Source organism: Trachurus japonicus, chromosome 9 (genome assembly GCF_045865225.1).
Source record: "Trachurus japonicus isolate A0001 chromosome 9, Traja_1.0".
Taxonomy (NCBI): Eukaryota; Metazoa; Chordata; class Actinopteri; order Carangiformes; family Carangidae; genus Trachurus; species Trachurus japonicus.
The window spans coordinates 3,730,279-3,747,972 of record NC_140915.1 but is presented as its reverse complement, the minus strand read 5'-3'; the positions used below and the strand labels follow the sequence as shown (position 1 = coordinate 3,747,972).

Below are 17,694 nucleotides of genomic sequence, written 5' to 3'. Positions count from 1 at the left end.
TAGAACAACAATTGTTGTATAGATAGATAGATAGAGATCCAGTATCAAATAATATGGATGAATTCTTCACTGTTAATTAATGGAAAACCTTTCTTATGGAAGCATTTCCAGAGTAAAGGAATTATTTTTATAAATGATCTTCTTGATAATGCAGGTAACTTTCTTTCATATGAACAGTTTAATAAAAAATATGGACAATTATGTGACAGTTATAATTTTAATCAACTGCTTTCTACAGTGCCATTAAATTGGAGGAGGAAATTAAAAAATTCTAGTAACAATCAGCAGGTTAGTGCCCCAGTTCAAAAAACTCTTAAATGGTTAACAAAAATTAAGATAAATAAAATGATGTATAATTTTTTCTTATTTAGCAGATGTCTGTCTCTTTTTCCACACGCAGCCTGCTCCTTTTGGGAAGATGAGTTTAACACTTTGATTCCCTGGAAAGATTATTTTAGGTCCATTTATACAAGAACAATTGATTCATATTCTAGAATTTTTCAAATTAAGATTTTCTATAGAATTACCGCCACAAATAAACAATTAAATATTTTTAATATTAACCACTCTCCATTATGTAAATTTTGCAATGAAGAAGTGGAGGATCAGTTACACTTATTTTTTTATTGTACACATGTAGTCAGATTTTGGTTAGACATTCAAAAGTGGCTAAGACCCAAAAATATTCACTTTGAATTTACACCACTAAATATTTTGTTGGGAGTACTGGAGATAAACTGCCCACAGATTGTGAACACCATTATCCTTTTGGGGAAAATATTTATTTTTAAGACCCAAACAAAAACACTTCTGAATTTGGCTTTTTTTAGAAATAAAGTGCGATGCCAATTTCTTTTGGAAAAAATTATCGCATCCAATCAAGACAAGATAGAAATGCATAACAAAAAATGGGAAAAACTTACTTTTGAGTGAAGGTATACTAAGTAGTTACTGTTGATATAAATTTAGTAGTTTCACATCCTTTTTTTTTTTTTTTTTTTTTGTTGTTGTTGTTGTTGTAGTGTTTTGTGTGTTTGTCTTCTGTCTGTTTGTGTATTGGTCAGTGTATTGTCGGTTTGCCTGTTCCCATTAATAAAAAAAAAAAAAAAAAAAAAAAACAATTGTTGTATATATTTATCTTACACGAGCCCTTTGGTCCAGAAATGCGAGTGTCAGAAGAGCGACAGACACAAACAGCGCACCTTTCATAAAAGACGCTCCTCCTTTTCTAGAAAAAAAGCAGGGATTTTGGTGAAACCCAGCCATGTTTAGCTTGACTTTTCTCAGGAACGGAGACACGTAGAAACAAACGGTTTGTGGCCATTTGAAGCAGAAAGTTTCACCTTTCAAATGAGCCGCAGTATGTGTTGGTGGCAATAATATAGAATACGCTGTGGCTCTACAAAAATCGTCAAAAATGGTCTAAATTGCCGGTACACTTGACTAAAACTTTGGAAAGGAGCGTGGCACTCAATGAGTTAAACTCTGTTTGTAGAGTGACCTGGTTTGTGTTGTTTTCACCACGTTGTCAGTTGTGAGTTGTGTGATAACTTGTGTGCTTACTGTGATGTTTTGTAAAAAAAAAAAAGAAAAGAAAAAAAAAAGTGGAATAAAATCTGTAACTTGTGTCTAGATTACGATTATGGATTATGGATTTGCCAGAACAGTGATTGATTGAATCAATGTGTGAATAGTGTGTCTGCAGGTGGAGGCGGAAGATCTTCGGGTGCATGACGTCTGTCCGACTACCCGTTTCTCCGACCATACATTTCTTTATTTTTGCGTCCATTAGTCCGACCTCCCACTTCTCCAACTTAAGTAGCCCTAACCCTTAACCTTACCCTAAACCTAACCTTAACACTGTAGAACGGGTAGTCGGAGAAATGAGCCGTCGGACTTTTGGGCAGTCGGACTGATGCATGCTCCCCAAGATCTTCAGGTGTGTACGACCAGGTGCAGTCAGTCAGTTTCTGTCTACGCTTCACTTCGGGTGAAGGTGTGTGTGTTGAGGTGAAGGTGTGTGTGTGTGTGTGTGTGTGTTCTGACCAGGTGCTGCCTTCCCCCTTCCCCCACCGGCTGTAACTGGAGTCTGGACGTTTGAAGGAGCTGATGCTGACGAGTGCTGCACACACATAAACACACAAACACACACAGTGAATACACCCTTCACATGGCCGTCAGTGTCTCCTCACCATGTAAACAAAATGGACGTAGCACCGTGACGTCATCCATTGGTTTGGGGGAGTCTGTTCTGTGATCCTACTATGGGCATTTGAACTGCGCCGCCATCTTGGATTTTAGTGGGAGTGTGCTTTCCTTATTTGGAGAGGTGCGGCGGTTAGCCGGCTGAGAACTCGTTCACTGAACTGGAAGCAACCAACTAACAGCCGGTAACTGTCTGAACCTGTCACTCAACGTAACCACGCCCACATTTATGTAAACATTTTAAGCCTAAACTAAACTACACTAAAACGGTTGTTCACGGAGGTGGAAACTATCGGTAGAGACCAAAAACAAAAAATGTACCAGGCTGAATTTCCCAGCAATGGGATCAATAAAGTATCAATCAATATCATCTCATCTATCAATATGTTTTTTTAAGCTGTAAAGTCGGCTATTTCAGCCATTCACTTGTAAAACCCACAACTCCCCCCTTGGTTACTAATGGCGCTACTTTTTTCAGTAACGAGTAATCAAAAAAGTTGCTGTTTCCCCTGTTTATAACGCCATCCATCACCGTTACTGACAGTAACATGCACCATTACTTGACTCAAGAAGTCCCGTCACAAAATAATAATACACCCATAGACACTTTTTTTTCCAGTCCATCAACTAGGTGGGAAAAAAAGAATGTTTTAGTATTCCTCCATACAGGCAGGAGCGTAGGATATTTGAGCATTTAATTTAAAAAAGTAACGCAATAGTTACTTTTCCAGGTAATAAGTTACTTTTATAATGTAGTAATTCAGTTACTAACTAACTTAAAAACACAACATCTCCTTTCATTGTTATGCAGATGACGTCCAAATCTATCTTCCACTCAAACAAAACAACAAAGATTCACTGAAGCCTCTTATTAACTGTTTGGAGGACATAAAAACATGGATGCACCTAAACTTCTTGAATCTCAATGAAAGCAAGACAGAGATTGTAGTGTTTGGGCAATACCTGAACAAGGACATTGCACTTGGCCCTTTAACGTGCTCCATTCAGTCATCTGCTAAAAGTCTTGGCATAATATTAGACTCTACATTCAAATTGGACAAACAGATCAGTTCTGTTGTGAAAACAAGCTTTTTTCAGCTACGACTCCTCTCCAGAATTAAACCGTACCTGGTTTCTAGAGATTTTGAGAGTGTTATCCATGCTTTTATTACTTCAAGATTAGACTACTGCAACTCTCTGTATGCTGGCCTGGGGCAGTCATCCCTCCACCGACTTCAACTTGTTCAAAATTCAGCTGCCCGTCTTTTAACAGGAAAGAGAAAAAGGGACCATATCACACCAGTTTTAGCCTCACTACACTGGCTTTCTGTTAAATTCCTGTGGCAGCACCCAGGCTCTGGAACAAGCTTCCTAGACACATAAAATCTGCTGAAGATGTTGTGCAATTCAAGTCTTTGCTCAAGACCTACTTTTTCTCGCTGGCCTTCAGTGTGGGTTAATATGGGGAACTCAGCTATGTATACTGTGGAACTGTCTATTTGTGCTGAATGTGTTTGATATGACTTGTACAGCACTTTGGTCAACAATGGTTGTTTTTAAACATGCTATATAAATAAACTTGAACTGAACTGAACTGAACTGAACTGTTTACTTTGACTTTAACTGATGACTTTTTAAAAGTAACGCGCCCAACACCGCTCCTCACCCTGGTTGATCTGGGTTTGCAGCAGTGCTTTGTTGGTGTTTCCCCCGACGGCGCTCCAGCTGTTGGTCTTCTCCAGGTACCGGTACACGTGGATCAGGAGGAGGAGGTGATCCAGCTCCGAGTCTGCAGAGCCGGCCGGCATGTCGAAGAGCTCCCTGAGCCCTTTAAAGCTGTGAATCACTTCCATCAGCTCACCCAGAGTTTCACCTGCAGCACGGACACACACACAGCAGAGATGTTCACAAGTCTTTTTTTGCAAGTCCAAGTCAAGTCTCAAGTCTTTGAGGGGTGAGACTTCATCAAGTCTCAAGTCTTTGGTCACGAGTCCAAGTCAAGTCTCAAGTCTCTGAAAAACTGATCAAAAACTATATGACCTACCAAAAGTGGAGTAATACACCAATACACAAGACTTGTGTCTACTGTTTAAAGTTTAAATGAAGTCTCTAGGTGAAAGTATGCCTGAGCAGTAGACGTTTGTTAAACGCCAATGGTTGTTCTGTTTCGCTCTTTTTTTTCCGCCCGTCCTATTGACTTCAATGCAAAATTTTGCGCAGTTTTTTCGTAAACTGTTGAGAAAAGTAATAGCATACCGATCCCGATCAAGATGCACAGCGAATCGAAATTTGGTACGGAAGAGGAATAATAAGAAAAAAAAAATCCACACAATAACAGTAGTGCCCAGGCTTCGCACTACCGGTCCCGGTGCGATGGCCCGTGGCCCTAATAATCTATGTTGGGACTGTTAAGTGGGACCATTCACAATGACAATGAGCTATGTATTTGCTTCCTACCGTTGACCATCACCTGCCTCTTCACCACAGATCCAGGAACCACGTTGGCCGGCAGAATGTTCTGCAGGATCACGGTCTTCCTGGGCCAGCCTGAGACGAGACGAGATCAGAGGTTGACACAGTTCCTTAACACTGCTAAAACTCAAAACCTTACCAAGAATATTTCTCTTATTTCTAGTCAAAATTTTCATTTCTAGTCAAAACAAATCTCATTCTACTTAAAATAAGACTCTTTTTAGGCACTTTTTTTTTTACTTATTTCAAGCTGATTTTCACTTGAATTAAGTAGAAAAATCTGATAGTGGAGCAAGTTTTTCTTTCTTATTTACAAGCTCAAAAAACTTGCTTTCACTGGCAGATTTTTCTACTTATTTCAAATAAAAATTTGTTTGAAACAAGTGAAAATGATCTAAAAACAAGTTCATTTTTAGGTGATGAGTCTTATTTTAAGTGGAAAGAGTTTAGTTTTGACTAGAAATTAGACATTCTGACAGGAAATAAGACAAATATTCTTGGAAAGATTTTGAGTTGAGGAGCTGAAGGATTCACCATGGTCACCGTGGTCACCGGGGACACCATGGTCACCAGGGTTACCATGGTCACCAGGGTTACCATGGTTACGTACCGTAGACGCTGCCTGGGTCCAGAGTTCCTCCGGAGAACACCTGCCTCCTCAGACCCTCAGGCTGCAAACACAAGATGGACGTCAGGACGTAACACTGGACCATCCATCCATCCATCCATCCATCCATCCATCCATCCATCCATCTACTCATCCATCCATCCATCCATCTACTCATCCAACCATCCATCCATCTACTCATCCATACATCTTAGCACCAACCTATCCATACACCAATCCACTCATCCATCCATCCATCCATCCATCCACTCATCCATCCATCCACTCATCCACTCATCCATCCATACACCAATCTATTCATACACCAATCCCATTATCCATCCATCCAACCGCCATCCACTCATCCATCCATCCATCCATCCATCCATCCATCCATCCATCCATCCATCCATCCATCCATCCATCTACTCATCCATCCATCCATCCACTCATCCATCCATACACCAATCCCCTCATCCATCCATCCAACCGCCATCCACTCATCCATCCATCCACTCATCCATCCATCCACCCATCCATCCATCCATCTATCCATCCATCCATCCATCCATCCATCCACTCATCCAACCATCAATCCATCCATCCATCCATCCACTCATCCAACCATCAATCCATCCATCCATCCATCCATCCATCCATCCATCCATCCGCTAATCAATCCATCCATCCATCCATCCATCCATCCACTAATCCATCCATCTACTCATCCATCCATCCATCCATCCACTCATCCAACCATCAATCCACTCACTCATCCATCCATCCATCCATCCATCCACTAATCCATCCATCCATCCATCCATCCACTAATCCATCCATCCATCCATCCATCCATCCATCCACTAATCCATCCATCTACTCATCCATCCATCCATCCATCCACTCATCCAACCATCAATCCACTCACTCATCCATCCATCCATCCATCCATCCATCCATCAATCCATCCATCCATCCATCCACTCACCCAACCATCAATCCACCCACTCATCCATCCATCCATCCATCCGCTAATCAATCCATCCATCCATCCATCTACTCATCCATCCATCCATCCATCCGCTAATCAATCCATCCATCCATCCATCCACTAATCCATCCATCTACTCATCCATCCATCCACTCATCCAACCATCAATCCACTCACTCATCCATCCATCCATCCATCCATCCATCCATCCATCCATCCATCCATCCATCCATCCACTCATCCATCCATCCATCCATCCATCCATCCATCCATCCATCCATCCATCCATCCATCCATCCATCCATCCATCCATCCATCCACTAATCCATCCATCCATCCATCCAACCGCCATCCACTCATCCATCCATCATCCAACCATCCCTCCATCCCTCCGTCCATCCACTCATCCATACATCCTAGCAGCAATCTATCCATCCATCCATCCACTCATCCATCCATCCATCCATCCACTCATCCATCCATCCATCTACTCATCCATCCACCCACTCATCCATCCATCCATCCATCCATCCATCCATCCATCCACTCATCCAACCATCAATCCACCCACTCATCCATCCATCCATCCATCCATCCATCCATCCATCTACTCATCCATCCATCCTCCAATCCACCCATCCATCCACTCATCCCCTCATCCATCCATCCAACCGCCATCCACTCATCCATCCATCCACTCATCCATCCATCTACCCATCCATCCATCCACCATTCATCCATCCATCCATCCACTCATCCATCCATCCACTCATCCATCCATCCACCCATCCATCCATCTATCCATCCACTCATCCATCCATCCATCCATCCATCTACTCATCCATCCATCCATCCATCCATCCACTCATCCATCCATCCACCCACCCATCCATCCATCCATCCATCCATCCATCCACCCACCATCCATCCATCCACCCATCTACTCATCCATCCATCCATCCATCCATCCATCCATCCATCCATCCATCCATCCATCCATCCACCCACCACCACTCTGAGCTTCTTCTCCACGATGTCTCCATCTCCGGTGTCTGTCTTCAGGGTGAAGGTCAGCGTGTGCTCTCCAGGTTCGAGTGCCAGCACGGTGAAGGTCACTTGCCGCACGTCGCCCCCATAGAGAGGCAGCATCCTGCTGCAGGACGTGGAGCGCAGCCCCTCCCTCCCCGGGGTCGGTTGGGACCGGAGCAGACAGACGCCGGACGGAGCCGTCAGCGTCACGCAGAACTGAGGAGGAGGTCAGTCACACTGAAGCTGTGTTGTAAATCGCCCCCCATCACGGATGTAGTGCACTAACTATATAGTGTGTTCGCCATTCTCCACGATTCATTTTCAGGGCTCTCAAGTCTCACGCATTTGGCGTGTAACACACGCATTCCCACCCATTCACACACTCACGCCATTGTATTCCTCATGCATTTAAATTACCACGGTGACGTCCATCAAGTTGCACCGCTTTAACAGTGGAACAGATTTGAGGGCGCACTGATCACACGAGAGAGGTGAAAAGAGACAACAACACTGTTACCTGTTGTAGCCTACTGGCCTCAGCCTGGACCATCGCTAAAACACCGACGCGCGCGACGAGCAACACTGACGCGCGCGATAGCACATTCGCATTCACTGTGCCCCCTCCAATTTTTGGGTTGCATGACGCCCCTGGTTAACTTATTCTAGTCATAAATTAAAAAGATTTTTGTTTGAATGAATTCATGCGTCATTTGTCAGACATCCATCCCCACTTCAACTAAATCCCAGCTGCCACTGGTAAAATCTCACTCTGAACTCACTTCAAAACTTGAGAGCCCTGTTTCATCCACTATGAAGTGGACGACAAAACACCAACAATGCACTGCAAAATTGAGTGAACAAGCGATGTAGCCTACACTACTTTCTACTCCCGTATCCCACAATGCAATGCGGTCGTTTTTTGCCCATGGTTTTGCCAGAGAAGAAGAGCAAGCTAATTAGCATGTTAACTACAATTTCTTTAGGTTATTTACCAATAAACTCCTCAGACGTATTTGCCTTCGCTCCGTTTGCCTGAGCAGCAGGAGTTGGGCAGCAGCATCCCAACAATAACAGGCAGCATTAAATCAATCTGATAAAGAAACTGTAGTAGAATATGGAGAAAATACGAGCTAATGAGCTAAGCTAATAGCCACATAGCTGTTACACGGTCGGGACGCACAACAGTAGTCGACCAAACCAAACTTCCGATATTTCAACAGTTTATTGTCCGAGAAACACAACCACACAGACTCACATCCTCAAATGTTCCCACAAGTGTCCGGTTTTTCTTATTTTATTATTATGTGTCTGGTTTGTTTCATACATCCATGGTTTGTAACATGATTCTGACGCAACCACGTTCAGAAAATGACCGTGTAGTGTCCGAATTCTCCTCCCGTCGTTCCCTACATCATATACATGATGTAGTGGATAGGGAGTGAGTGAATGAGTGGATGATTTCGAACACAGCTTGAGTGACCTACCTTGATGTGTGTGCTCAGCTGGTTGTAGACTGAGCCTGAAAGGTCCACCTGCTCCCCCCGGACCAGCTGATAGGGCAGAGGCACGTCGATACTGACCGGCTGAGTGACCCGCACCTGCACCGGCTCGGCAACGCAGATACCTGGAGGACAAACCATCAGTTACCATGGGAACTGATGCTGGCGAACAAGTGTGCTTCGTACCAGGGAGGTGTTCCATCATCATCATCATTATCATCATCAGTAAACAAAGCCAGGCTTAAACTAGCTCTGGTCCAGATCTGATCCAGGCTAACTCAAGTCGTCTGGTTCAGTGGTTTATGAGAAGGTTTATGGATGGCAAGGCAATTTAATTAGTATAGCCCATCTTTTAACAGTTTACTCTGTTATTTTTGCGTAATTTGGGCTTTAAAGGACAATTCCGGGCAAATTCAACTCAGGGTTGTATGTTCCTAACATTTTAGGTCTAAAAGAAGGAATCTGAAGATTTTCAGTGTAATGTCTCCTGTTTTGCGGTAGTTGTGTCTGTCCCCGCGTCGCCACGGCAGCGATGAATGGGAGCGGATTGAAGTTCTGCTGCTTAGGCTGTTTCCATCCCTCAAAGCCACAGACAGCGTCAGATGGAGACTCAAACATGCAGCCAGAAGTTTATTTACTTCAACAAGGCGACATGTTTGTAAAACTAGATCTAATTCAAAGTCTGGCGGAGTCGAGACCCAAGTTGACGCTCGGTGTGTTCAGGTGCAGTGGGAAGCTCCCGTTTGTGTCATAAACACAGGAATATCAACTCTGGACTTGCTTCAAGTAAACTTTTTTTTCCCCACAGACAGCGTCAGATGGCGACTCAAACATGCATCCAGAAGTTTATTTACTTCAAGTCAAGTCCAGAGTTGATATTCCTGTGTTTATGACACAAACGGGAGCTTCCCACTGCACCTGAACACACCGAGCGTCAACTTGGGTCTCGACTCCGCCAGACTTTGAATTAGATCTAGTTTTACAAACTTGCTTGAAGTAAATAAACTTCTGGGTGCATGTTTGAGTCTCCATCTGACGCTGTCTGTGGCTTTGAGGGATGGAAACAGCCTAAGCAGCAGAACTTCAATCCGCTCCCATTCATTGTTGGCGTGGCGATGCGGGGACAGACACAACTACCGCAAAACAGGAGCAATTAAACAGAAAATCTTCAGATTCCTTCTGTTAGACCTAAAATGATAGGAAAATACAGTACAGAGTTGAATTTGCCCGGAATTGTCCTTTAACTAGTGCTCAAGTAGTTAATTTTGTAATCTGGGCCAATGGTTTGGACTAAAAAGTCATTGGGGGATTCTTATTTGAAATCATGGATAAACAACAACAAACACTGGTAAACAAAAGCCTACCTGATGGACACTAGCCATCCATGATCAAACTGTTATTTGTCTACGGTTATCGCCAATCACCCAACAAAACCTCATGCCTTCTGCAAAATATGTTTTGTCTAAATATTTGCTGATCTCAGCATAGGAATTCTATAACTTTGACAAAAAAACAAAGAACCTATGTGCAAATAATGATAAAATAAAAACATCACACTTCACCTAGCGTGCCTTCATGTATAGCCTATAACTACTTTAAACTTTAAAATTCTGTGATTCTTTTTGGTTTCTTCTTTGAAAAATCACCAGCTCAGTCATAGACAAGGGTATGATCACATGACAGAACATTAATCCTCTGTTTTACCCATACTATACTATATACCCAGGGGGCAAAGCAAAAAAACGGACACGGAGCGTTGTAAAAGGTTTGACACCAGAAATGATATCTAGGAACTTCAAGGATTAAAACCTGGGTGGACAACCCGGTCAACTAGCTGCTGGAAAGCTACAGGGGGCCAAAACCCCTTTCTGGGGTCATTTTGATGGCGAAATGATGTAAATGCAAATATTTAGGTACTACAATGGCATAAATAGTCATACAACTATGAAATTTGGCAGAGAGTATCTTGACACATAGGGGGAGGCATGAAAAAAAGATTCTGGGGTTTGTTGCAACTCAATTTTAAGATATCACCCCCAACATCCCAAAAAAGACCAAAAAAAGTACTGTTCGCCTGACAAATTCTCATGAAAATTATTATTTTTCAGCACTTTATGGAGAATATCTATGCTTAACATATATATAGAAAATTTCCTTAATTCATAAGCTTCCATTTGAGTCCAAGATAGCCTTTCTATCTCAAAAGCCCCACTTGCTGTGGCCAACGGTCTTCTCTATCTATCTGTTCACTTTGGGGAGACCAGAAATAGAATGGTTTCTGATCATGCCAGTTAACATGTAGTTTTTCACAATAGGTGTTGCATTGTTTGGAGACAGCCTGTAGCTTTCCAGTAGCTAGTAGAAAGGCTATCTTGGACTCAAATGGAAGCTTATGAATTAAGGAAATTTTCTATATATATGTTAAGCATAGATATTCTCCATAAAGTGCTGAAAAATAATAATTTTCATGAGAATTTGTCAGGCGAACAGTACTTTTTTTGGTCTTTTTTGGGATGTTGGGGGTGATATCTTAAAATTGAGTTGCAACAAACCCCAGAATCTTTTTTTCATGCCTCCCCCTATGTGTCAAGATACTCTCTGCCAAATTTCATAGTTGTATGACTATTTATGCCATTGTAGTACCTAAATATTTGCATTTACATCATTTCGCCATCAAAATGACCCCAGAAAGGGGTTTTGGCCCCCTGTAGCTTTCCAGCAGCTAGTTGACCGGGTTGTCCACCCAGGTTTTAATCCTTGAAGTTCCTAGAGATCATTTCTGGTGTCAAACCTTTTACAACGCTCCGTGTCCGTTTTTCAAAAAACTGGGATTTTGCCCCCTGGGTAATACTATACTATACTATACTATACTATACTATACACAGCAGAGCTATATCATGACCTCACATCTACATCTCTATGACAACACAGTTATTTTTTAACCACTACTACAACATTACGTGAGGACAAGAAGATGTAGAAGACAAGGAAGGAGCAGAGAGATGGAAGGAGGAGGTGAAGGAGGTGAAGGAGGAAGAGGAGAAACCCACCGGTGCTGGACATGCTGATGGCCTTGATGTCCCAGGTGGTGAGAGAGTCTGGTAGAGGTTTTCTGACAGTCTTCAGGCCTGGGCTGAAAACACACAGTACTACATTATTACTACAGTATTACTACATTATTAGTTTAGTTTAGTTTGTTTATTAGTTTAATAAGGGACAGTGTGCAATTACATTAATCATTTGCAGGAAAAAATGAAAAGATGGTTGCACCAGATTTAAAGCTCACAGCTGATTTCCATCTGTAGTCCCTACACATAACATAAAAATGATAAAATACACAGAATTACACAGACCACAAGCTACTATACGAAGGTGAGGCATAAAAAGACACAATTAGACAATAGACAACACATTAGACAATACCGAAACATGTATGAGGTAGGCAAAGTGCAAAGTGCTCATAGCAGCAAGATGTTGATTGTTATATATGTGTGGTGGGCAAAGTGCAAAGTGCTCAAGCAGCATGATTATTCATAGTAATGATAATAATAAATAAATATGGTAATAGTGAAAATAAAACATAAGAGTTGCAACAGTGGCAGACGTAATACCAACGATGGTAATTCTCAGTTACAAAAAATAAAAAATGACCAGCTATGGTGATGTGACAGATGTATCTGTGGATATCAAATGAATAACAGAGACAAAAAGTGCTAACGACAAAGAGAAACAGCCTAATGAGTCGGACAGAGAGCCTGACAGCTCCATCTAGTGCTGGCAACTTTGATGACTAACAGGGGTGGATTGGCCATAGGGAGTACCGGGAGTTTTCCCGGTGGGCCGGTCACTAATGGGCCGATAGGCGGCCGTTTTTTATTTATTTATTTAACTTTTTTTTTCGCCATGCCTCGCTTACTGTAACTCTCCTGGCCCAGGGAGAGAGACATGCATCGGCTCGGCCCACAGTGCTCAGCTGCAGACACAGCAGAGAGGTGACGATTGGCCCAGTGGCTTGTCTACCTGGCCCAATGGCCCTATGAGAAGAGGCCCAGGAGTCCCACCCACGCATGTTCTAGACCCCCCCTCGTCCAATCACGGAGTCATGATGAGAGAGAGCGAGAGAGAAAAAAAAACACACCAGCGCACAAAAACGGAAAAGAAAAGTAAACAAACGCAAAGGCAGCGCGGAAAAATGGAGGAAAGTAACAGAAAAAGAAAAGCTCTAGCAGCACAGACTGCTAAAAGTACAACAATTACGCAGATCAGGGGCCGCCTGGCCTGGCCGGGGCTAGAAGCAGCGATGCTGCAGCTTCAGCAGCAGGTCCTTCACGTGAGTCTGAAGAGAGTGCGGCTCCCGTTACCACTGCCCTTACGGTGCAGGAGGCTGAAAAAATAAGTGTTGAGGAAGACTCTCCACCATGTGAAGGAGGTAGTGATACCGTGTTAAGCAGGTATGTGCTTTCCAGAATGGTGTGGATAAACATTCATTAAAATACTGTAAATGGTCCAGAACGGTTGCTATGAACTTTACTTGACATAATAAATAGCTATAGCTAATAACTCTGATGGTGTGGTGTGTTACAGCTAAATCTCTATCTAAAGTATTGGAAAACAATAACTATATTCATATACTATCCTGATTAATTGATTAGTTGATTATTAAAGTGCCCTCACTCAAATTTGGTCATGAAGGACATTGAGCTAACAACTTAACAAATATGTATGCTTTCCATATTTTTTTCAGTCAGTGTTTATGGTTTATTGTCCTTTCAACAGTTTAACATTATACAGTTAAAATTAATAAAACACTGATTAACTACTGTTACAGTAAAACATCATTCTGCATACAGTATTTCTTGTCATGCTTCATTGTCTATACATTATGTTGAGCTGTACTGTCTTTCTAAGATAAAATTAGTGTTTGTCCATTTTTCAGATCATTGTACTATTGTTTTCCATACTTTAGCCAACTAGCCAAAGTTCTGATTGCATGCAGACTCATTATGTGCATGTAATCTTGTTCAAACTTAACTTATTCCACACTATTCCTCTACTTTGTTGTATATTGTATATCGTTTAGTAGTGGTGTTATTAAGAGCTTGTGTGTTTGTATGTACATCAACGGTGCTAGTTGGCAAAATATCCGCGCGCAGATAGTGGGCCGGTCTGGACCAAAAAGTCCAGGGCCAAATTTTTGTCCCAGTCCACCCCTGATGACTAAGGAGCCATTTCTTTGTGGCAAGACAGAAACTGCGATAGTTTTTGTTGATCTTCAGGTCGTTAGGGAGACTGTTCCATTCACCAATGGCCATATAACCTAGACCGGGGCTTAGTATCTTGGATTGTTGACTTTTTAACCGACAGACCTCAGAGGGTGAAAGTAAATGGCTTTTTATCCAATGTACTTTTATCTTCCACTGGCTCCCCTCAAGGCTGTGTCCTTTCACCACTTTTATTTATTTTATACACAAATGACTGTCGTAGTCAACATCCTGATAGGCACATTCTTAAATTTGCCGATGATTCTGTGATTGTGTCTCTTTTAAATAACCAAGATTGTACCCACGGCCCAGTGGTTAATGTTTTTAGCGAATGGTGTGAGAGTTCATTTTTAAAAATTAATGTTCTGAAAACTAAGGAACTCATTGTTGATTTTAGGAAAAAACCTCCGCCATATCCCCCTGTTTTTATTCATGGTCAGGCAGTTGACACTGTTCAACAGTACAAGTACTTGGGCACTATCATTGACAGCAACCTCTCATTCGAGGCGAACACTGATGCCATCTGCACAAAGGCCCACAAACGCATGTATTTTTATCGAAAGCTGAGAAGTTTTAATGTAGACACCACTTTTATGAAGATATTTTATTCTTGTTTTATCGAGTCTATTTTAACCTTCTCTTTTATCTGTTGGTTTGGGTCCCTCACTGCTAAAGATAAAAATAGGCTCAGTAGCATAGTGAGGATGTGTGGCAGGATTGCAGGGACAAGCTTGGAGGAGCTCTCTGTTTTGTACAGAGCCAGGGCGACTAGGAAAGCTAAGATGATCCTGTCTGACCCTGTTCACCCGCTGGCCTCCCATTATAGGCTGCTGCCATCTGGCCGCCGGTACACGGTACCCAGGCTCAGAACAAACAGATTCAGGAATACTTTTGTGCCAATTACTATTGGTTTTATAAATCAGCCACTGTGAGCCTGCCCCCCTCCCCCCCGAGGCACTGGCGCCCGGAGTCTTAATGTTTGTGATTGAAATGCACTTGTTTTGTTGTGGTGTTTTGGTGTTGCTCTGCCTGTCGCACAACAAATTGCCCCCTCGGGGGATAATAAAGTTTTCTGAACTGAACTGAACTGAATGACCTTAACAGAGAAAGTTGATTGTTACACTCTGCTGTCATTAGTATACTATCAGTGTGACGATCCTACAGCTGCGTCTCTTCCCGTCCTTCATTTCATCGCTTCATTTATTTCTTTACAACAAACAGAGTCAGAGGTGCGTTTGTTTTGCGTCACCTGATGGAGTACGCCTCCCACAGCCAGCTCTCTGGAAACTGGCTCCGCACCATCACAGGGGTCTGGTCAAAGTCTGCCCCCAGCTCTGTACACACACACACACACACACATGATGATGTCATTATGGTGAAATAGGTGGCACCGTAGCAGCTCCTTCAGCAACAGACTGCTGCACCCACGCTGCAAGAAGTACAACACCAGTCTGACCCAGTAATAACCTGCACTCTATTTATCCTTGACTTTACTGCATTAATGGTCGTCCACTTTCTCCATTACACTCCATTTCCTTGCTCAGTTCATACAGGCTGTACACTTAATTGCAGAGGTGGGAGAAAGTCCCTATGTTGCAAGTCCAAGTAGAGTCTCAAGTCTTTGCTCTCAAGTCCCAAGTCAAGTCCAAGTTCTAAGATTTTTGATCCAAACGGTCACGATTGCCGACAATCGTGAATATTGAACATGTTTACAGGGATAGTTCACCCAAAATAGAAATTTCACTCATGATCTCCTCCCCCTCATGTGGACTAAGGACTGGGAGAAGTTTCAGAGTCCTCCGTGGCTTCTCTGAGTTACAGGGGGTCTCGGCGTAGCAGTGCATGTCCATATGACGGTTGCAAATGGATACCAACTGTCTTCGTAACAAAAAGACACACCAAAAAACATCCAAATACCTCCATGCTGCTCGTATGTAATGTCCGTCTTGTATTGAAGCCCCGAAATGTGAAATTGTCCCAAAAAAAATTAAACAAGTCTATATTTCAAGCTTGTTTTATAGCGGAAGCTTCTCGAAGCTCCTCTTCCCGGTTCGTCAAATTTGGACGGACCAGGAAGAGGAGCTTCCGCTACAAACAAGCTTGAAATATAGACTTATTTCATTTTTTTCGGGACAATTTCGCATTTTGGGGCTTCAATACATGAGGGACATTACATACGAGCAGCATTTTGATTTGATCAAGCAAGTCATCAAAATCGGGACTCGAGTCCAAGTCAAGGCTCAAGTCTCGAGTCCAAGTCCCCACCTCTGCTTAATTGTATTGTAATTGTAATCTTTGTATTTTTATTCCTTACTTCTTTACGTGTCCTGTGCCTGTACATGCTACTGTTGCAAGTGAACATGGGATCAATAAAAAGTCTTAAAGCAGATATCAGTGGAATGTTTTTGTTAATATAAGTCCTAAATAGTCCTATTTTCCGTCAGCAATCACTTACATGAAGTATTTCAGCCTAAACACGAGTCTCTCCGTCACTCTGCTCTGCTGTAACCCGAGGAGAAAATTTTCCTTGTGGGATACAAGTGTTATCCAATGAGGGGAGAGAACGGCATGAAGGGCTGTGTGTGCAGCCAAGGGATGCGCGTGAATGTGGTGACGTAGCACGAGGACCAATTGATGCCTGACGAGGGCGGGGGCTGCTAACTCATGGTGCGTTCAAGGAAACTCGTACTTTGTGTTTTTCCTTCCTGTGAAGTCATACCAGTTCGATCTGGTACGAGTTCACGGGTCGGAAGTTACGAGTGGCCGTTATAGGGAACTTTCACAGACAACAGGACGGTAAAAACACGAGCTACGGGTTACCTGGAACGCTACCAAGTCGTAGTTGTGACTTGAAGCTGTAACTTACGGTTTCAAAAGCCTGCCTTGAACACAGCATTAGCCGAAACGGCCGTGCCGATGATATCTGCTTTAAGTCTCTTATGTTAAAGGGTCTGTGGTCGACCAGGATGAAAACAAAAGTGTTCAGAGCTGATTGATGGGACAGTCGGACTCCATGTAAAGATCCAGACTGACTGAACAAAAGTGTAGCTACGTTATATACATGTTTTTTAGTCCATCAACTGGTTGGAAAAAAGCTGTTTATCTGGAACGAACCAACTCACTTGGTAATCTAGATAGGCTCTGCGACGCCCCATCGCTAACCATTATTTAAATGTAAAAATTTTAAATTTAAATTTGAAGGGACAACGAGGAGTTTTGGAAAAGCGAAGTGTTTTCCCACTACATTTATGAGCCTCCGCACCGTGAAATTCTTTGACCGGTGCAAGACAGACTCATGTTTTCATTCATCAAGAATTAAATTCAGAGGTTGGAAGACGATCACATACCGTCGTAGTTCCCACCATAAACGGAGATTCGGCTGCGTTATTCTCATGACTCGCCACAAAACCGAAAGTAAAGAAACGCTGGTCGGCTCGCCCAGCATTTCCACCACCACTAATAATAACCATAGAGACAAAACCATAGATTTATCTAAAATGGACCATTAACAAGTGGTAACGTAGATTCATCCACATTAAGGTGAGACTTTTTTATAACCAAATAGAAACTCCTTGTTGTCTCTTTAAATTTAAGTTTAATTTTTTTAAAAATTTAATTATATTTTAAAAT

At 42.5% G+C, this 17,694-nt stretch overlaps 1 protein-coding gene across 1 annotated transcript in view; it reads right to left on the bottom strand.

Annotated features, from left to right (window-relative positions):
* The window catches only part of c5 (complement component 5), a 60,550-nt gene that overhangs the window by 25,100 nt on the left and 17,756 nt on the right, over window positions 1–17,694 (bottom strand). Inside the window, exons 18-25 of the mRNA XM_085785714.1 lie at window positions 15,314–15,398; window positions 11,854–11,936; window positions 8,789–8,928; window positions 7,284–7,520; window positions 5,288–5,348; window positions 4,663–4,752; window positions 3,872–4,078; window positions 2,047–2,122 (exon numbers count right to left, since the gene is read on the bottom strand). Of these exons, the coding sequence (XP_085641840.1) occupies window positions 2,047–2,122; window positions 3,872–4,078; window positions 4,663–4,752; window positions 5,288–5,348; window positions 7,284–7,520; window positions 8,789–8,928; window positions 11,854–11,936; window positions 15,314–15,398 (979 nt within the window). The remainder of the gene's footprint in view (window positions 1–2,046; window positions 2,123–3,871; window positions 4,079–4,662; window positions 4,753–5,287; window positions 5,349–7,283; window positions 7,521–8,788; window positions 8,929–11,853; window positions 11,937–15,313; window positions 15,399–17,694) is intronic.